This window comes from Physella acuta, unplaced genomic scaffold (genome assembly GCF_028476545.2).
Source record: "Physella acuta isolate Inbredline_101_S28 unplaced genomic scaffold, ASM2847654v3 ptg000187l, whole genome shotgun sequence".
In the NCBI taxonomy this organism is placed as follows: domain Eukaryota; kingdom Metazoa; phylum Mollusca; class Gastropoda; family Physidae; genus Physella; species Physella acuta.
Genome location: NW_026731706.1, coordinates 377501 through 401001, shown reverse-complemented (window position 1 = coordinate 401001; position 23501 = coordinate 377501). Strand labels below are relative to the sequence as shown.

At 34.4% G+C, this 23501-nt stretch overlaps 1 protein-coding gene across 1 annotated transcript; it reads left to right on the top strand.

Moving 5' to 3' along the window:
* The first annotated feature begins 3819 nt into the window (after positions 1-3819).
* On the top strand, positions 3820-19108 carry LOC131936799 (uncharacterized). The gene is made up of 6 exons (XM_059293877.1): positions 3820-4030; positions 11399-11475; positions 11580-11658; positions 12163-12366; positions 13699-13821; positions 18099-19108. The coding sequence occupies exons 1-6, from the start codon at positions 4025-4027 to the stop codon at positions 18144-18146; spliced, it is 537 nt and encodes a 178-aa protein (XP_059149860.1). The 5' UTR covers positions 3820-4024; the 3' UTR covers positions 18147-19108.
* The last annotated feature ends 4393 nt before the right edge of the window (positions 19109-23501 follow it).

The following is a 23501-nucleotide window of genomic DNA, read 5'->3' as shown; positions in this document are numbered from 1 at the left end:
TTACCCGAGGCGGGGGAGGACGACACTGGTAAAAGTAAAATATATTTTCTATATCAATTATATTTCTTTTTTTTAGGCGGAGGGATTAGACGTTATACCGTGGCGGGGGGGGGGGGGGTAAATGGGCTTCGCCCCTACCTGAAGAGATGCATGAAAGAAACTCGGCAAGCAAACCACTTTCTAGATTAGACACATGAATTAGGCTGTAATTTTGTTATAGAGTATCGATGACGACATTTCTTTTGAGTTGGGGGAGGGGGGGCGGCTTAGAAGTTCTTACGCGGGGAATGGGCTTCGCCCCTACCCGAAGAATTGTATGAAAGAAACTCTTCACGCAAACCACTTTTAAGCTTAGATAAAATTGGCTTTTTAATTCAATGTTTAGTCGAGAATCAATGACGTCATATTACTGTGTTCACTCTCCGGCTGTAGACTTGTTTCTACTATATATGTGACGTTATATTTCGTTTCCGTTTTACTATGAAAGTTTTTATTTTGCTTGTGTTTTCTCTATAGCGTTCTTGTCAGATACATAGATAGATAGATACATAGACAGACAGCAAAACTATTAGTAAAGACGAGAAAAATGGCCCGTCGAGGAAGGATACAACGGACGCTAGGTTGATAGTGCTGTCTATTTTCTCTAAACTAAAATCAACCCCCCCCCCCCACACACACACACACACACCCCAAAACATGTCTACCGTCCCATTCAACGAAATATAATTATATACTTTTTCCAGTGTCCGCCCCCTCCCCGAAAATTCTACCCCCGCCCCCGAAAATTTCAAGTACCCCACCCCTCTCCGGGGAGGAAAAAATCTGAAAGAAACACTGGTCGCATTTTTAGATCATACAAACTAAAGGAAGAACCTGGAAGCCTAAATAGCTGAGATGATAGTGAACGTAATACCACGCAGGTGGTGTGGGATCGAGACACACCAAGTCAAGCTAATTATTTTTTTTTATATGTGAATCTTCCGGTTTTTGACTATATAGAAAGGAACTACTGCATTCAAATTTGATTTAGATCTAGATCTATAAATCTACTCATCGCTATGAAAAATATACAATTTTATAGGTCAAACTAATGCAAATTAGGCTACTTAAAAACAACATAATGACCTTTGAATAGCCAGATTTTTAACAGAATCATTTAAGTCACTTAATCGGTGTGTGCCTGTGTTATGTTAAATGTGTCGGTTTTTTAGCTAGTTAGTTATTTCTTTGCTTTGTCACTAATATCGGTCAGCGTGTAGTAAAGCACATTGCGTTTTGACCAATAACTATTTCATCAGGGGCGGAACTACAGTGCCGCCAGACCCCGCAATGCGGGGGGGGGGGGGGGGGGCCACGCCATTTAGGGGCCCACAGCCGACCATAATATTTTTTTTATAGTTACATTTTTTTTAATTTTCTTGCATTTTTGACATGATTGTTGTTTTGTAAAAAAGATCACCGTAGCTGCGGTTGGATTATCTTTATTCTATAGACACCACCCCACGCTCTTGTATATTCTTTTTCCCTTTGTTTTTAAACCATTGTGAAAGCCGAGTCCTCTTTCTCCTACAATCAAACGTATCAAAGATAGCGGACTTTCAAACCACTTCCATGACTTATTTCCCTTTTTTGAATAGTAAAATAGGGGTGATCAAAAGCTCCTTTTAATAGATTTGTACTAAACATATTAAAAAGCGATTACTTCTCTTAATTATTTTAAAAAAAAAGTACTTTCTAAGGAATAAAATTGAATCAAAAGGAAAAGTATTTAAAATGAATAATATAAATACAAAGATAAAAATAAACATAGCACGAGACACCATTACTTATACAAAGCTTTCATGGTTTATATTCTTTTGACCGATTGGAGGATTTTGCGGTCTTAAAGCAGATTCAATATAAGACTTATTTTCTCTAAACACACTAATGCACCTACTCACATGACATGATGTTGTAAATTGTTTTAATTGAATAAAAAAACTTTTCTTTCATAACCCGAACAGGCCAGCAATGAGTATCCTACCTATGTTCGTATTTTGTTTATATATATATATATATATATATATATATATATATATATATATATATATATATATATATATATATATATATATATATATATATATATATATATATATATATATATATATATATATATATATAGGGGGGTAATTCCATACACTACTTTTCTAAAAAATTTGTAAAAAATCTAAAATCAACACTACCACAATATAATATTGAGGGTAAAACTAGACATGCATTACTTATATGATGGCAAACAAATATAAAGATAATTTACAAAATACAATACAATTTTTAAATATTTCACTTTTATTGCAAAAACATGGCAAGTGGGGCAATTCCACACACATTATGAAAATTTAAAATTCATGTATTTAAAAATGTGTAAAAAACATTTTTCCCCATGGAAACAATTTAGCATGGGGGCAACCAGTCTTCATCACTGGGTGAAGAGAAAGCCTCAATTTCGTCCTCCTGAATTCTACTCTCATCTGTCATAGGCCGAAGTTATTCGTTTATAATTGTGAACCATTCTGAAATAAATACAAAATTAAATGTTAGAAAGTCTAATTACTAATGTGTGTATGGGGATGTTTAGCTCTAAATATTGCATAAATTATAATAAATATTATAGGTACAGTAAAAATAATAATAGATAAAGAAATAAAAGAAGTATGTGGCAATTTTACTTAACTTTAATAGTAGAGTCTTTTTAAAAAATAAAAAGTACTAGATCTAGTACTATTCAAGTATTTTTTAAGATTGAATCATGAGTTGTGAATTACAGAATTAGCCACAACCATTTGAAATGGTTTAAAATAAAAGCTAAATCTACTAAAGAGTATAAAAAGCAACATGGGACATTCCAAACTATAGTGTATGGAATTGCCCCACACCATGTGTGTGGAATTGCCCCACACCTACTATTGAAAAAAATATGCTTTCCTGTTCTAAATTAAAGGCTGAATCTAGCATCATTAACTGTTACTATTAACAAAAATGATTAAGCTTTCATATAATCAATAAATAATTGACAACAATTAAAAATAAGACAAAAAAAAATATTTTAAAAAAAGTGCAGGGGTTGTACTTACCTAAGGATGTTTGAAGATAGATGCAGATAAAATTAAAATTCTTGCTCTGAATGTAGGTGAACGCTTCTCTAACAGTATCAGAAAGTACAAGAAATGACCTCTTAGAAACAGGGAATAGTAACTTTTAATTAAACTTTACTCTCATTAAAAATAGAGAGTATCCAGTATATAGAGTGTGGAATTACCCCGTGTGTGGAATTACCCCACCTTACCCTATATATATATATATATATATATATATATATATATATATATATATATATATATATATATATATATATATATATATATATATATATATATATATATATATATATATATATATATATATATATATATATATATATATATATATATATGGGGGTGGGGCCTAAAAAAATTTTTTGCGGGGTGGCCCTTTTTTTCTAGTTCCGCCACTGTATTTCATAAATTATTTTTCTCAAATAGGTACAACATTTTAAAATATATAGATCTAGGCCTATAATTCACGTGAAACGGGTACACGTTTTTTTTTTCACAAATTATTTTCTAGGCTACAGTTTAATTTTGATAATTAAAATTAGTAACAAATTAAAGGTACATAAATGTAGTTTTTAGTTGTTTTTAATTCATCTTCAACAAATGAAGTTTAAAATCTTAGGCGCCACCTTACTTAGGCCTAAAAATGTGCGTGTTTTTAATCAATCTTGGATGATCTTTTGTTTCTTGAAAACAAAAAAAAAATACTCCATCTCTGTAGAATACTGTAAATCTAGAAATCTAAAATCAACCACTTTCTGTAATTTCAACGACGTTAATTATTAGAATAGTTTTTTTTAGATCTAGATCTAACAATCTACTCTACATTGTCCTATTTTTTAGAATTCTAGATAAGATTGTTTGTTGGTTTCACATCACAGTGCAGAAAAATGGTGGTAAGCGAGTAAAATGATTTTTTTACTGTCTTAATTTCTTAAACTACTCAGTCTTAAACTTTAAAAAATTAATGATTCTTAGATTTTCTAATTATAATAATTAATTTCTTAGAATACTTTACACTTTACTTACTATATCTATATCTAATATATAGTATTATATAGTCTAGACTCTAGATTTTTGAAAAATGGCGTCAACTTGTTTACTTCCGGAATTGATGTCAACTTTCTTTCATAGTTTTTAGTGTTTTTATTCACTATTTAATCCAAAAAAATCTAAGGGAAGTACTACTCATCCATTAGGGTTGAGAATGTAGTTTAGTACTAATTTACTAGCCGGTTCTTATTGTGATATTTTAAGTTTTTATTTTATTGTCTCATCCATTGTTAAAATGTAAACCGGATATCTATATTCTTAGTTGTTGTAGATCTACTGATGATTCGTTTTCTTTTTCATCTATTTCTACTGATGTCAGCATGATATTTTAATTTTACTGGTGAGTGAAAATGTTAGGGACTGGTGTGGTCACCAGAAGCAGCAGAGCTAAGAAGTATCGTTTAAATAAAGAAAAAGCGATATCAAAAAAGATTGCTAACATTTGTGCAGCGGATGATATTCATTTTCAAAAGAAAGATGGAGGACAATGCGTTATCATTGCCTTTATAAACTCAATTAGCTATGAAAAAGTAAAAAGAATCTTCAAAACAAAATATGCTGATGTTGTTGAGGAAAGAAGCGATGATGATGGCGCCAATGTTGAAGATAATTATAAATTACCAGGGCTGTCTGTCCATCTGTACCACACGAATAACAAAATTATGGTACAGGGAAAATCTAACGTTGTGTCTGTTTGGGTGGATTCGGAATTTTGCTGTATTCTAAATAACCTAATTACAACAGACAAAGCTGTCGACATGCCTCTACCCATGTCGCCGCCACTATCACTGTCACCACCACCTTCACTGTCCCCACCCAGAGTATTGGAGCTACCCATTTCACCGCCCATGATTATGTCCGCTTCCTACAGTGACAATCAATGTGCAGAGGATACGATCAATACCAATCCGTTAGATTGTGTAACACCCATAAATAACTATACATTTTCATCAAACCTATCTCAACCAACTGATTTGCTTAGTCCAAATATATCATTTCTTCAAACCACACAACTGGATAATAACTTAAGATCGTTTATTCTTAACGAGATCACCTGTGTTAAAAAAGCTTTTAAAGCGGAGAAATTGCAGTTTAACAGCCAACTAGAACAACTCCGAGTCGAAAACGCTGTCTTAAGGGACGAAGTCAAGAGACTATCTAATGAAGTGCATAGCTGCAAAGATATACACGTTAACCTTAAGAAGCGTTTGATTGATCAAGAAAATATTTCTGCGTCACTAAAGAAACTCCTCACAACCAAGAAACCCTCTTGCAGCACAATATCCACCTCAACATGTGAGGATATTCAACAACTAATAAATGAAACAAAAATCACATCGGCAGGCATCATGCAAGAAGCTCCGTTCCCAATCCCTGTTAAAATTACACAACGTGATGACAGAGCGCGAATCAAACCATCGGAACATTCGAGTCCCAGCACCCTGCAACGACCACGAACTAAAAGCAATTCTACACAATACAGCGTTCCAACGGTCAAGGCTGTTCATGTCCCTGTTGTCCAACGCTCTACTCACTATGCCACTAATAGAGATAGCACACAACATGTCGCCGCCCCCTACACCAACCTAACAACGAAACACCATTTGATCCTTGGTGACTCTACACTTAAAGGTCTCCATCCTGATATAATGGCCACGGATCATTACGAGCGTGTATCGGTAATAGCGCTGCCTGGGGCAAATTTTGAAAAAATTAGGGACGTTATTAGTAGCCGATCACGTGACTCTAATACCACAAATGTAACCTTACATTGTGGTGTCAACGACAGTCTATCAAACGTCAGACTGTCACAAGCTAATATGCTAGAAATTGTGAGAAGTATCACTCACAAATTTCCCAACGCAACAATCCGATTTTCATCCATCGTACCCCCATGTCGGGGCAAGGGGAGGCACTTGATAGATATAAATAATAGATTTTTACAGTCTTTCTGCATTAGTTATAAATACTGTTTTATAAACAATACACCTTTTTTCACTGCGAAGTCAGGTGCCCCGAGACAACGCTTGTACAGTGACAGTATTCATTTGACTAAAATTGGAAGCAGCATTCTCGCTAAAAACATAAAGTATCCCCAAAGAGCCGTCAGCATAACAGATAAAGATCATGTGCAACTTTCAAACGTAAAAGGTACAAGGTCTGATTTGGTTTCGACTGTTGATTTGCTTCCAACAATATCTTCAGATCAATTGAACTCTAGCCCAGGCTTACATCACTTAATGGGCTTTAGCCCTTTGTTGCTTCATCAAGCTCTAATGTTGTCGCTTAAGCGCCTTCCTGGAACCTAACTTTTTTCACTTACTATTTACTAGTTTAGCTCACTGTACTATTTTAATTATAATACATACTGATACTATTGTACATTAATATAGCAATATTTATATATATATATGTATATATTTATATATATATTTATATATAGGTATTTATTTTGATAGAGAGAGAGAGAGAGAGTGAGAGAGAGAAAGAGAGAGAAAGAGAGATAATAAGGCAGTGTGAAGAGCAGCGAGTGTTTGTTTATTGGATGACAAAGCGTGTAATTGTAAGACAATTATATTGATTCTGTTTAATTAGTTCATTATATTGATTTTTGTTTATAACATCTCTTATTCATTGATATTTTATTATCTTTATGCATTGTCTATTTTCATCATCCTGGCCCTCACAAAGTGGGCTAAAATTGGGCCATTTAAATATTTTCCACATATTTAATAAACACCATGAAGTTCTAAAAATTTTAAACAATTCCAACAATCCTTTCCATATCTTTGGTTTCTCTGAAACTCGATTACAATCTTTTATAAATGATGTTGAGATATCCGTCTCTGATTATAACCTAATACGCCGAGACCCATCCTTACACAAAGAAACTGGCCTTTGTGTCTATGTCCACTCCTCAATTCGTTTCAAGTACAGGAAGGATCTGTCAACGGACAATATAGAATGTATTTGGATTGAACTCGAAAAAAGCAAACACCATCCGGCAATTTTAATTTGCTTCCTTTATAGAAATCCCTGTGAAAACATGGATTGGTATGATCGTTTTTGCTCCATGATGGATACCGTTTTATCTACTAACAATGAATATATCATATTGGGAGATTTTAATATAAATTTATTAAAACCTCAAGAATATTGGCAAGATATTATTGATTCTTTGAATCTAAAACAATTTGTGCACACGGCTACCAGGGTAAATGATAAATCAAGTACAATAATTGACCACATATACGCATCACCTGACTGCAACCTAATAGAGGTCTGTGTCCCCTCTTGTGGTGTTAGTGACCACTTCCCTGTTTGTTGTACGTTTTCGACAAAAAGATTATGTGTACCTTTGCGGCAACACATAACTATAAGTTATCGCTCTTTTAGAAAATTTAATGAAAATCTTTTTCTTTCGGATTTATTGGCTGCCCCCTTCTGCAATGTATACAATTATAATTGTCCCGATCTTGCCATTTCTGAATGGCTGCGTATTTTCTATACTATATATGACAAACATATTCCTAAAATCTCTAAAAGGGTTAAGACTACATACAAACCTTCTTGGTTTAACAACAATATCGAATCTGCAATTAATAAAAGAGACTGGCTTAAACGTTATGGAACTTCTGAGGACTTCTGTAGGCAGCGAAATTATGTCAAACTGCTCGTGCGTAGGTCGAAGAAGGAGTATTTTAATAAGCTGCTGTCAGGCAAACCTAATTCCAAATCTATCTGGACTGCTATAAATCAAATAATTAGAAAAAAACGCACATGTAATACAGCTGGACATTGCCAGATATCTGCTGATGACTAACAATCATTTTATATCATCTGTAGCGCTCAACACAGATGCTGATTACACAATCAGTGAGGAGCTTAAACATTTTTGTAATTCTGCTCACCGTGGTAGGACAGAGCTGATCATTCCGCTTCTCACTGTTCTTGAAGTATATGTTAGCCTAAAATCTCTTAAACCGTCTTCAACAACTTCGTTTGATGATATTTCTAATAATGTATTGAAGATTTCAGCTCCAATAATTTCCGAAGTTTTAACCTATGTCTATAACCTCTGTATTGCCAAGCATTATTACCCGACACATTTTAAGCATGCTAAGGTTATACCACTACACAAAAAAGGTAACATCCAAGATGCTAATAACTACAGGCCAATTTCTATACTTTCTTCCCTCTCCAAGCCACTAGAAATACATATAAACAAATGCATTTCAAATTACCTAGAAAAGCTCAAGCTTTTCCATAGTAATCAGTCTGGGTTTAGAAAGTTTCATTCTTGTCACACTGCTCTGATTAAGATGAATGAAAACTGGCTTAAAAATATTAACAAAAACCTACTCTGTGGCTCGCTGTTTGTCGATTTCAGAAAAGCATTTGATTCTATTGATCACACCATACTTCTTAAAAAACTAATTCCATACAAATTCCACGACTTTACAGTTAGGTTACTTCACTCCTTTTTATCTAACCGATCTCAACGCGTGTTTCACCTCAATACCATCTCTTCACAGAAATATGTTAATATAGGGGTTCCACAGGGCTCAATCTTAGGTCCTTTACTTTTTTCTTTATACATTAATGATCTTCCATTTCATATTGACGCTGGTCAGTGCGAGATGTTCGCTGATGATACTTCTTTGCATGTCTTTGCAGACAGTGCTGAGTCACTCAGTTACAAACTTCAAACATGTGCCAATCAGCTTGCTACTTGGACAAAATTTAACAAAATGAAACTTCACCCCGATAAAACCAAGTCAATGTTTATTACAACTCATTAGAAACGCCTTCGTCTTCCATCCACCGCATTAAACATTACTATAGACAATTCAAACATTGAACAGGTAGACAGTTACAAATGCCTAGGATTGTTTATAGATCACAACCTCACTTGGTCTGACCATATTCATTTTCTAAGAATGTCCTTATTAAAGACAACCTTTCAATTGGCAAGGATAAAGAACTTTCTCAACTATAGGAGCAGGCTGGTTTTTTATGAGGCTTTTATTCAATCCAGGTTGGATTATGCTTCTGTAGTGTGGAGCGGCAGCTTTATATCTAAGCAGCGTCCTCTTCTTTCTTTACAAAAAAGGGCTATAAAACTGGTTACTGGCTTGTCTAGTAGTCTGGATTCTTTTCTTACTACTAAAATACTTCCATTAAATAAAAAGATAATATATACTAAATCAATTTTCTTATATAAAATATTCCACGAAACAGCCCCCTCTTACTTATCAGATCTATTTTCTTTTAACATAAAATTAAATCGTCGTCTTAATTTACCATTCCCTTATTCAACCTTTTTCCAAAAACATAGCTTCGCCTACTCTGGTTCTAATTTGTGGAACAATCTTCCTAATAAAATAAAGCTATCTAGATCTGAAAATATATTCAAATCTAAACTAAAACTAAAATTATTTAATGACCTAACTGACTCATTGTAACATTTCTCATTCATCTATTATATTCTCTTTTTTATCTCATTATGTATGATAGCTATGTACCATTGTTTCTTTATTCCACGTTTTCAGTGTGCTATGTGTTACTGCTATGTGTTATTGAATTGCTTTATTTGTTTAAACGGCCAATGTGAAAAAAGGCCTTTGAGCCTACAATTGTAACCGTTGTTTGAATAAATTTGAAATTTGAAAAAAAAAAAAATCTATCTAGATCTAGATCTAGTACTAGATCTAGTAGTAGATCTAGCAAGCTAGCTAGATCTAATGATCTAATCTAGATCTAGAACATTTAACAAGTTCTTTCTAGATCTAGAATCTAGTAAAATGTTGTCTAAGACAGTCTAAGACTAAGTTAAAAAAAAAAAGTTGGGAGAATTTTTATACCGGTGTCCGATAATGGAATCTTCTTGAAAAAAGGGTCTATAGGTTACTGGTAGTTAACTAAATACGCATATGGCTGGCTAATGTCAGTGCTAACCCTAACCCCAACCCTAGTCCTACCAACCCTAATTTCTAACCATAAAATTAGTCGAGATTACAATACTACTAACAACCCAACACACTTATTTTATGGAAGAGTCTATTATCGGACATCATCCAGTTCGTCTATTCATTATATAGAAAAAGATTAGCCAAACCTTAGGCCTATTTTTTTTTTTTTTTTTTTTTTTTGTTAAATCATGCTTTTTTTAAGGTCAATTTTCTCAAAAAATGGCATCTTCAAAAGCATTAGATTTATTAAACCTGACAGGTACAATTAAACGTCCTGCTCATAGTAAAAAGCCATTTTAAGACTAGTTTTTAATAGAGCCTAAAAAAATCTAGTGAACGGTTGAAATTTTAACAACAACAAGAATCTACATGAAATAGGAAAAAAAAATACTGAAATTTTCTTGGTACTTGACCACAGTGTCAGTAGACCAGCTAAGTCTCCGATCAGGAACTTGATGGAGGCATATTGCAGGCAAGCATATTTTGATATATATGTACTTGGTAATATATCATCACTCAGTTGAGTCCATTTGACTGAGGTCTTCTTTGCAGCAGACTGGTTGGCAAAGTACTGTTCTATGTACACATTTCGTTAAGTGACAAAGTCATCTATGCATGCGTTGGACACAAATAATTTGATATTGTCCAATGGTAGACCATGGGACGAAGTGGTTGGCTGATAGAGTATTTGACAGCTAGTTCGAAGGTCATGAGTTTGGATCCTGGTTCAGTCTTGTGACTGTAAGAAGTCTCTTGAGTCCACCCAAATCTGATGGGTACCTGACTCATGTTGGGAAATTAAAGGCCGCTGGGCACAGTGCTGACCACACCATCCCTTCATATGCAGAGGTCGAGAAACATGAACTCTACCTCATCTGTACAATGGATCGCTGGGTCTAAAGAGTAATCTTTACTTAATTGGTAGACAGTTAGCAGGAATAACAAGTATAGCATTCCTTCAACTGCAGTAAACAAGCCCTTTTTGTCAGTCACATCAGTCAACTGATATCTCCATTCTGATTCCATGTCAGTTTCATCAATGGAAGGAGTCATCGCTGTTAATATCAGATTCTTCTTCATCTATATCCATCTCTTAATTGTTGATTTCCATCAAATAATGCCTGAAAAAACTTGTAAGCCATGTTATTGCAACAATAAAAATCACACAAATATCTCTTAAAACACATTTTGAAAATGAACGACACATGATGAAAGCACCATTTTTTTTTATTTCTTCAGGAGTTTTATGCGATAATTAGGCTTTCAGGCAGTGACATCATCCATTTAGCGAGAACACCTGTTTCAGCCTTAGGAAGGTTTGTATTTGAAACCAATTTTTTCTTTAGTATTTATAGATGTAAATGTGTAATGTATTTTGACACACTTTATTAATTTATTGATGTGTTCTTGGTACATTTAGCTACGAGGATGAAAAGTGTATCATTACCAGCAACATTACCAGCAAACCCTGTATTCTAAGCTTTGATGACAAAGGCCAAGTAAGTATTTTACTGATATTTACAAGGGTGCAATTTTTCTGAGGAATTCCCGTTTCCAGAATCTTTTTTCTTCACTTTCTGGATTAGCAAAATCTGAGTTTTAAAAATCCCAGATTTGCTGTTTTTCTTTTCAAACTTTAAAATTTTCACAATTTTAGATATTCCTTTTATTATTTCTGTTTCCTTAGCTGACACATACTTTGTAACATTGCCTTTACTTATAGTCCTTCTTTTTAAGCTAAAAATTATAATACAGTTGTAGTTATGTAAGATACTGTGATGAAATTTTGCATATTGATGCTAGAATGTGTAGATCCTCTAATAATTATAAATGTGTCTGACAATTTCCCAACATCACGCAGACATCTTGGTCGCTGCAACACATATTTTTTTTCTAGGCCTGTGTGGTCTGTTCTAAATAATATTTATTAATAATTTGATAGCTGATGTTATGTATTCCTATTTTGAGAAAAAAATAGCCTTCATCATTTAAACATTCTGCAGGGATATTTAAAGAGAATGGGAGAAGCTGCTGTCAGCATAAATGGCCTGGCCCTTGTTATGGATAAATGGCAAGAAGTAAAGCATGGAGATATAATACATGTTATGGGACAGAAGCTGTTTTTCTATTACCCAAAAAACAGTGATTTTAACACTCAGACAAACAAAAGAAATGAACTGGAACTGCCACCGCCCAATTTCTTTAAGGTAATTTTTACAATTTGTTATTGAAAAATAGCACTGATTGGCAATGTGTTTTTTAATTTGACCTCAGCTATTTTTTCCCACAACTGCTAAATTTGTTCATAAAACAATCTGGAAAAGACTTCTACAGAAACGTCTGACATCCTCATTTTACACAAATGCTAGGTCTGACGACACTAGATAACAATTCAGTGAGAATTTCTTTCTGATATTTTCAGTTAATTAATACTCATCTTGACTCTGAGTTTGTGTTTGGTCCTGCTGGTGTAGGTAAAAACAACGGACAATCTCATATAGGACATATAGCCATATTCCGGCTATGACGATTCTATGGTCCTCCTGATTTCAAAACCAAGGTGAACTCACCGTGACCCCTCAACCAAGTCTTTTTTTTTGTGAGCAGAGGGGGAAAAATGAGATTGCAACAATTTATTGTGATGCTGTTTTTAATGTGATAAAACCTTGAGTCAGTGTAGTGTTGTGGTTGCTGTGAGAGGGCTTCACCTTTCCAAACCATTATTAATCACAGCTGGTGTTCCACTACCAATATCCCTTCTCATAGGTTATCACTTAGTCACAGACAAGGTTAATACACTTGAGAGAATACTTATTACTTTCTATTTCAAGTTTAATTCGAACGAATAACATTGTGAGTTCAGTATACGAGTGGGACTGGTCATTGACAGGACACTGATTACCTCTGACATCGAAAGCATAACCCATACTCATTGACAGGACATATCAGCAGCATAACCTGAACTCACTTATTCAATACCCAGCCCCTAACTCACTAGCTTTCATTCTATTACAACAACATTCTTTCTAACTTCTACGTAACTATCTCCTTATGTGTGTCACATCTTCATCTGTTCAACATACACCCGCAACAACATTCATTCACACCAATTTATGCTCAGAGAACACACATCATAACTCACGTTACTATCTTTTTATGTGCATCATATTTTCATTAGTTCACTTTCACCCACACCAACATTCATTCGCATTACATTTAAATTAAGAGGAACCATGATGGTGGCGATTTCTTTAAGATGAACAAGATATATACAAGTCTCTGTTCATGGACAATACAAGCATTATTTTATACATTTTATTTAGACCTAGTCTACCTCTAGACTTCACAGTGAGGTAATGGTCAGAGATGCATTTATCCACCTGCACCAACATTCATTCTCACCAATGTATGCATCATAACAGTCTGGTTTTTAAAAAAATCTTGTTTTTCATGGCTTAATCATATTCTATCTTTTTCTGTTGTTTATAAGGAAAAACATTATTAGAAGTTGAAGCAACTAATAATCTATATCTGATCAGGTTGATGGACGACCATCTTTGGTTAAGCAATCTCTTATGGAAGTTGCTCTTTCATATAACCTTGAAGAGCTTGAAAGTAACAGTGATGACAGTGATGACAGTGATGACAGTGAAGATATGGAGGTAATTTTTTGAGTCTCAATACATCACAATACATATCTGCTGTCCCATTATAGAGTGCAATTGTTCCACTAATTATTTAATGTAAAGTCTTCAGTCAAGTCATCACTTTTTTTTAAGTTTCAATTACATTTAAAAAAAAAATTATTAAATGCTAGTTTTAAATGTTTTGTTAAAATTTATGTAATGAAATTAATGATAAGGCGGTATAAACATTTATTACATCTTTCACATCAAATTATGAATTAACAAATTCAAAATGGCCACAAGATAATTTCTGTGACTGGGTGGGTTCAATTAACTGGGAAAGATCATGCAGTTATAAAAACTATGTTGTAACTGTGTATGCATGAGCTTGTAAAGAAGACTATAAAATCCTAAATAGTTTAGATTATTGCAGCATCAACTCCTGTTAAATCAAAGCTAAGATGAAGCTGAAGTTTTTGTTTTGAAATTAAGAATTTTTCAACATCTTAAATTAAACAATCACGAGCCGACCCGCGATGTATCATACGGCGCTATTTAGTTGTTGTTTTTTCTACTTCTCAGTAATTCATAATTTGTGAATTCGACAGTACCAATGCTGCCACTGAAAATATTTGCTTTAAAACACTCCCCCCCCCCCCCCCCGTGAAAGCAGCCTCTTCTTAGTTACCTCCTCTAAGTTTAAAATAGTTTCAAACTAAATTATCTGCCCCTAATAGCCGTCACTAAACCCGGCTCTACGATTGTAAAATGTAAACATTTAGCGTGAACCACAGCTCACCAGACCATGTGAGGGGGGGGGGGGTAGCGATAGAGAGGAAGAGAGGGGTCTGCAAGGCGCGCTTTGCAGCTTGTTTTCTAACGTCTCCCTGAAGAGAATTATATATATAGATAGATAGGAAATTTGTTTGTATTCTTTTGTCTCTTTTTATACAGCTGAAACAACAGTCTCAAGAGATTTACTTTTGCCTTTTTTTTGTTCTTCTTATCTATTCTTAATTGTAATGTTGGAAGGAGTTCCCTCTACCACCGCGTTTACACTTATGACATGTATACTAGACTTGACCTACTAAAGTGTATACTAAACATGTTACGGGTATATAGAACATCTTCTGAGTCGCAGGGCACAAAACCACGCCCCTTTTTATGTTCTGGGTCAAGTTTTTGTCATCGCTCGCTGAGCGAAAACATAGGGCATGTTCTGAATTTTCAGATGAGTGCGCATGCGTCAAAAGTAGTAATCGCATCATAGGTCTCAGCTGATTGCAAAATTAAATATAGATTCTACTTATTTAGAGTTTTTGAGCACACGATTTCATAATTTATAATTTCTCTAGGCCCTGCTAAAATTTACATTTCTATAATCACTTATTATGTCTTTAATTAAATTCCAAACACGTTTTAATGAATGTCTAAGGCATTACAATTTTGCCTCAAAACCAGTTTAGGTATTAATTACGAAAATATTAATTAATTAAAAAATATAATTGAACCAAATTTATACCAAATTTTTCCTTGACCAACATATTTTTAGTTTCCGTCTGACATGAATAAATCTATAGGCCCACCAGAATGTGCTCGTGTGATCACACATAATCAACTGACTAAAAAAACAGGCAGATAAAAAAGTCATAGGCTAATTATTTAGGTTTAAAATGGGACATAATTAACATAAAGAAACGAAGTGGGGGGGGGGGGGGAAATGTCATAGGCCCTTGGAGTCGTCCATAAATGACGTCACACTCGTAGGGGGGGGGGAGGAGGGGTCCGTAATTTTGTGACGGTTTGTGATGAGGAGGGGGATGGGGGGGGGGGGGGGTTATGATGGTGCGACGTCACACTTTTGCATTATCAAAGAGCAATGTTGGAAAAAGAATTTTAGACGTTATTTTGCGTTTTAGATAACTGTTTTAATAAATTATAATAGGAATTGATTAAAATACTCTATTTTGACAAGATTTTGGAAAAATATCGATGTTTAAAAACTGCAATTTTGAGGGGGGTTGTAGGCTGAGGTGTGACGTCATTTTAGGGGGGGGGGGTCTGGCTTTTTGTGACGGAGGGGAGGGGGGAGGTAAAAATCGTCAAAAAAAGTGTGACGTCATTTATGGATGACCCCCTACTCTAAAAACTAGATCTACTTTTTTTATAATAGACTCAGTATAGTGATAACACAATCACAATACGTTTAATGAACTTGGCAGATGCAAGTTTTCGGAGAAATGGGGCCTTTCAGCAAACAAATATTTAGCCCTGTTTATTGGAAGCTGTTTCTGAAGGATAGAGACTAGCAATTAAAGAAGCTGGGGAAATTGCTACCATGGGGTTGGGGTGGGAAAGGGTGATTGTACTGCGGGATGGGAGCGAGGGGTAATAACAGGTGGGTAATGTCTACGACCCGTGGTATTATACACAGCATTATATTTATAAAAACTGTCTAGCTCCAGTAGCTGGCATAAAATTTATAAAATCTTGCATGTTCTCTAATTTTTAGATAATTCATTGTTGAATCGCAAGCGCCGTGGCTACACCATTTTCCTTTTTAAAAAAATAAAGCTGTGTGCCCACTATCTACGTCTTTTTTTTTACTTTGTTTTCTCTTTATTTTAATTATCTGGGCCTATATAGCAGACGCTCCGGGTCAAAGGCCATGCTTGTTGTATAACATGTTTTTTTAGTGTGAACGCTAAAGTATACATGTTCTGTGGAGAAAATTGTTCCGGATAAAAATAACTTTTGGCGGGCTTTGTGTTTTGGAAATGTATAGTATACATGTCATAAGTGTAAATGCGGTATATGCAGGTGCGACTTTTCTGAAATATTCCAGATTTGAGAATGATATTTTAATCATGTTTCCAGATTAGTAAAATTTTAGTTTTAGAACTTCCAGATTCGCAGTTTTTAAAAACTCAAGACCGTTTAAGCTTAAAAATTTACCATTCTAAAAATTGTTTTTTAATATCAACATTCAGAGCATTTTTGCTACTTATGCTGCTTTTGCACATGCATAGTTGGTATAGTACAATATTAACTGCTATGTGAGACCAAAATTAATCAGTGCGTCAAGTCAATTATTGCACTTTTACTTTCATTTTCTTTTGAGTGCAAAAGTCTTTCTCTAAATAGACTAAGTTTTAGCATATGTAATTTGTTATACAATGACTCTGTATTTATCATTTTAGCATTTATTTATCAATCTGAAATAAAAACGTGGCTGTAGATGTTAAAATTTTATAATTTGAAATGACTAAAAAAAACACTAGAAAAAATTTGAATATCTTTTCCTTTTCAATGTTTAAGTCTAGATTCTAGACCAACTTAGGTCTCCAGTTTCATAATTTTCAGCTGCTGAGATTGCGTGAGCTATAAAAGTGAACAATACTTTAGATACATTCTGAGTAACTTTCATTTACAAAACCAAAAAACTTGCCTTTTCTGGGATTTGTAATTGTTAGCGGTAGATCTGAATAAAATGTATTAAATAATACTAGACTGCACGCTAAGCAGTCTTGTTTACTATTTAGAATTTGCTCATATTATAAGGATAACTAATAACCTGTAATTTAACTTTGCGTGTAACTCAGAGAAAAAAAAACATTTCTTAATGCCAGTGTTTACTGCGTCTATGAAGAAAATTAATGACGTCACCTACGATCACAAATGTGCTAAGAGCAAATACGACTGCAAGCATAAGCATTTCTCCTGAAATGATTTCTTAGTGAAATAACACGTTTCTGAAATTCTGTGACATGAACTTATCAACCTCTACAATATTTTGTTTACGCCATCGCATATCTCAAGGAGGAGTGGGGGGGGGGGGGGCATTTGTAAATTAAGAGAAAATAGGATTTTAGAATTGTGTTGTCTCTGTTAATAAATAAAAGCCATGTAAAACTACAGTAGGCCACCCAGTGTGTAATACAGCGACAATTTTTGGTTGGGGGTTGTGCATATAGTAGGCCGATTATTAAATGACAAGACGTTGGGGTTTGCAAAATATTTAGTATTTAACAGTTGGCTGACTAAGCCCTTTGATTAACTGTAAAGGAAGTGCTAGAAGTTAACAATGTCTGGGTATGTTATAAAAGCAGTGTCTATTTCTAAATTTTATTACATGCATCTCAGTTACCCCCACCTATACTACGAGACACCTGCTGCTAAGCAAGCTCTAAGTCTAAGAAAACAGCTAGAAAATACATTGTTGCAGATACCCCGCCAAAACCTAAACCACCAGAAATTAACTTTATATCTTTCTTAACATGTCCTGACTTATCTTATTACTTGTCCTCTTGTAGCAATACCCCACAACCCCAAGATTCTGCCCCAGCTGTAGCAAATATTAGACCAAGTACTGAACAGCTTAGACATCATCATAACTACCTTCAGGCACAGCAAGTTCATCTTAGAGGAGGACAGCTCTTTTGTCTTCAGCTTTCTCACGTGCTCCTTTTTTGTGCAATATCCCTTTTGCCAAGCAACAAGATATTCAGCGGCAGTTTCTGCTAGATATGATACCTAGAGCTAATATGCCTTGGAAGTAGTAGAGCTTTTGGAGATGCACAGCTGCTTAAGTACTGATTAAAATTGATTTATTTCTGTCTCTGTAAAAATGTTGGAAATTTGTTTTGGTTATAGTTATTTATAACATGTTAGCTTGATAATATTGTTTTTTTATTACAATTTATTTTTATCTCATTAAATAAAAGAAAAATCTCTTCAGTTTGATTATAAATAACTTTATAGATAATACAATTAATCTAACATGTTTCTGAATTGTGTTTGTACATTAACTAATTTAGATTTTTCACAAAAATATTTCTACTCTCATGGTATGCATATTTTCTGTTTAACAATGTTTGGCATCAATTTCTTGGCCATTTTATTGCTTTTGCCTAAACATGTTCTGTCATTTTCATATTGAGAAAGTCCTCATTTTTATCCACCTCTACGGTGTAGTATCTGTAGAACACGTGCTCTAGTGAACCACCTAAATCAGTTATTATAAAAAATTATTTAGCCATTTTTTGTGGTCACACATTTTGTATGAACTCAAGTTTTGAACTGGAATGTTAAGTGCCAGAAAGGTTAACTTTTTCACAAAATATCACACTTCATATTTTAAGAATTTATTCATTTCTTCCAGTCCATTTGTTTGTGTTGTGCTTTAAAATCAGTAGCTTAGAAAATTATTTAATATGCAATTTTAATGTAATACTATTTTAAAAAACTTTTTATGTACATAGTTGTTCAAAGAGAACAACATTAATGGTTTATCTGTTTTCTGTTTATCATAAATACTTTTCATAAAAAAGTTACAAATATTTGGTTACATTAATTGTAATTTGTGTTATTTTATATTTAAAATGAAACTAGAAGATTAAATATTTTGATCATAAGTTTTCTTTTTTTTTTTTTAAAACGAACACAACCGTTCATTCTTAAATTTCCTTCTTTGTGATCACCAATTTTAATTTGTTATTAATAAATGCATCTAATGAATTGGCTTTGTTACAGCTAATTTATTTGGTTTCTTTTCCTCATAAATAAGCAAATAAAAACAAACTGTCAATACAAAATACAGACAATTTTCAGAATTCAACATCTGTTTTTAATTAAAAGTGCTGCACATAAAATTAGTCCATGATTATTAGTCAGATGGAATTATTTGACAATTTTTTAATGTTATTTTACTGTCAGTTATTTAAGTTCTATACAAATAAATTCATAATGCATTTATTGTAACTACTTAAAGGTGATCATAAAAGTAGTCTTATTTTGCAGTAGTCTTATTTAACTTAGTCATTTCAAGATATTGTCTGCTTTCAAGATACATCATACAAAAAGTTACAGCTAACTTATATCATGCTAAATAAGTTAAAAAATGTAATTACTAACCAATTTATACAAATACTAGTACAGTATAATACAGTTTTTATTATAAATACTTGACAGAATGACTGCTTAGAAAAAGGTTTAAACAGAAATCAAATTATAGTGAGAATCTGTTGAAGATTTAAAAAACCAGATTACATAGACTGACTGAAATCAGCATTACAATTCTATTTAAATTAGAGACTGTAAAGAATCTGCTTCAATATAATTGAGTATTTTATAGCATTCTGAGAAATCTCAAGTTGAGAAATCTGAATCCCTGAAACAAATAAAAGTAAGAAATAGAGTAAAGAAAAAAGGTGAAGAGCCAAAACAACTTTTTATGAAGAACCTTAGCGGGTTAAATTTTTTAGGGCCAGTTATGCTTACACTTACATATATATACATATATAATGATAGCAGAGGGGTGAAATTTATTAAATATAAAATAAATTTTTGAGCCTTGCATTGCAACATCTCTCCAATTGGCTTTGAAAAGCATAAGCGCTAGAAGGAGGGTATTCTTTAAAAAGATCCTGAAGAAAATTGATTAAATAACAAGCCAGTAAAACTAGTAATAATGATTATATAGATATATATATATATATATATATATATATATATATATATATATATATATATATATATATATATATAGTCATATACAAAAGTATAATCAAGAATTAATTTTTTTTTTACTTTATAATTAATTAGTACTGGCCACACCTGATTCTGATAATAAGAGACATTGCAACCTAAAAATAATTAAGACTACATTTTGTGACAAGTTACCCGAAAGCTTTAACACATTCCAACTGTTTGTGAATTCCAATACACACTTTACACTTAAAAGAGTAGACAAAAACACGCAGTAATAAGATGAATTATTCCTCTGATCTTTTTTTCAAATTTCATATAATATTCATTAATGCTTTCAAACTATTTTTGTTTTTGACACTAACTTAAGCATAACAGTACACAGAATTTTAACTGACCTCTCTTTTATTTAAATCTATTAATATTTTAAACACAAATTTAATTCCTCTGGTGCACAAACATGTTTTCAAAATATGAACTGGCATGCTAACTATGGCAAAGTTAAAAACCAAAAAGCGCAATTGACAATTACTGCACTTTCAGATGAATGCATTGACGATTAGTTTAGTCTTGTACACAGAAACATAAAATAATCTACAACAAATTAATAACTAAAACAAAAAATATTTCAATTTTAAAAATGTGTATTATCACACTCACACCATAAGGGAAGGGATAATGACAGTACACAAATGAAGAGTTACATTTAATAGAAAATTAAGGATTTTCATCCTCCAAACACTGAAATAAATAGCAATAAGTATTTTAAAGTTCCTCCAACCTATTCTTACACTTCCTTGCACACTGGCAATATAAAAAAAATGTATAGGCAATTAATTGCTTAGCAAGTGAACAAACACAATTTCTTTAATATATAATTTGACCATAGGGGGTTTGACCACAGGTGTTTTCTCAGCAGTGGGTCTTTGATCACACTTGGTTTGTCCAATGCGGGCGTTTGACAACAAGCGCTTTGTCCATATACGGTACGGGTTAATTTTTAAAATTGGAATCAAATACACACGATTGGCGATGGTGTAGCACGAACAAATAATATTGTGAAGGATGGTATTACAGTCTTCAGTCTCTCCTCCAATGTAGTCACCCAACAATGTGGCGTCTCCTTTAAGGTGTACATATGGACTGCAGACAGCAAAGGAAAACTCTTGCAAGGTGTCACTGGAGCAAGCTACCCAGCAGAGAATCTATACAGAATGCTGCACGAAAAATTACAACGTGCTGTTTAGACATATGGTCAAACTATTGACATATGTTCAAACAGATGTACTGACATATTGTCAAAAGCACAGTATCTAAACACCAAGAAATCCACATCACTGTCGGTGATTAGTACAAAAGGTAGGTATCAGAAGCTCATTGCCACCTGTCGTCGATTAGTACAAAAGGTAGGTATCAGAAGCTCATTGCCACCTGTCGTCGATTAGTACAAAAGGTAGGTATCAGAAGCTCATTGCCACCTGTCGTCGATTAGTACAAAAGGTAGGTATCAGAAGCTCATTGCCACCTGTCGTCGATTAGTACAAAAGGTAGGTGTCAGAAGCTCATTGCCACCTGTCGTCGATTAGTACAAAAGGTAGGTATCAGAAGCTCATTGCCACCTGTCGTCGATTAGTACAAAAGGTAGGTATCAGAAGCTCATTGCCACCTGTCGTCGATTAGTACAAAAGGTAGGTATCAGAAGCTCATTGCCACCTGTCGTCGATTAGTACAAAAGGTAGGTATCAAAACTCATTGCCACCTGTCGTCGATTAGTACAAAAGGTAGGTATCAGAAGCTCATTGCCACCTGTCGTCGATTAGTACAAAAGGTAGGTATCAGAAGCTCATTGCCACCTGTCGTCGATAAGCACAAAAGGTAGGTATCAGAAGCTCATTGCCACCTGTCGTCGATTAGTACAAAAGGTAGGTGTCAGAAGCTCATTGCCACCTGTCGTCGATTAGTACAAAAGGTAGGTATCAGAAGCTCATTGCCACCTGTCGGCGATTAGTACAAAAGGTAGGTATCAGAAGCTCATTGCCACCTGTCGGCGATTAGTACAAAAGGTAGGTGTCAGAAGCTCATTGCCACCTGTCGTCGATTAGTACAAAAGGTAGGTATCAGAAGCTCATTGCCACCTGTCGTCGATTAGTACAAAAGGTAGGTATCAGAAGCTCATTGCCACCTGTCGTCGATTAGTACAAAAGGTAGGTATCAGAAGCTCATTGCCACCTGTCGTCGATTAGTACAAAAGGTAGGTATCAGAAGCTCATTGCCACCTGTCGTCGATTAGTACAAAAGGTAGGTATCAGAAGCTCATTGCCACCTGTCGTCGATTAGTACAAAAGGTAGGTATCAGAAGCTCATTGCCACCTGTCGGCGATTAGCACAAAAGGTAGGTATCAGAAGCTCATTGCCACCTGTCGGCGATTAGCACAAAAGGTAGGTATCAGAAGCTCATTGCCACCTGTCGGCGATTAGCACAAAAGGTAGGTATCAGAAGCTCATTGCCACCTGTCGGCGATTAGCACAAAAGGTAGGTATCAGAAGCTCATTGCCACCTGTCGGCGATTAGCACAAAAGGTAGGTATCAGAAGCTCATTGCCACCTGTCGGCGATTAGTACAAAAGGTAGGTATCAGAAGCTCATTGCCACCTGTCGTCGATTAGTACAAAAGGTAGGTATCAGAAGCTCATTGCCACCTGTCGGTGATCAGTACAAAAGGTAGGTATCAGAAGCTCATTGCCACCTGTCGTCGATTAGTACAAAAGGTAGGTATCAGAAGCTCATTGCCACCTGTCGTCGATTAGTACAAAAGGTAGGTATCAGAAGCTCATTGCCACCTGTCGTCGATTAGTACAAAAGGTAGGTATCAGAAGCTCATTGCCACCTGGCGTCGATTAGTACAAAAGGTAGGTATCAGAAGCTCATTGCCACCTGTCGTCGATTAGTACAAAAGGTAGGTGTCAGAAGCTCATTGCCACCTGTCGGCGATTAGTACAAAAGGTAGGTGTCAGAAGCTCATTGCCACCTGTCGTCGATTAGTACAAAAGGTAGGTGTCAGAAGCTCATTGCCACCTGTCGTCGATTAGTACAAAAGGTAGGTATCAGAAGCTCATTGCCACCTGTCGTCGATTAGTACAAAAGGTAGGTATCAGAAGCTCATTGCCACCTGTCGTCGATTAGTACAAAAGGTAGGTATCAGAAGCTCATTGCCACCTGTCGTCGATTAG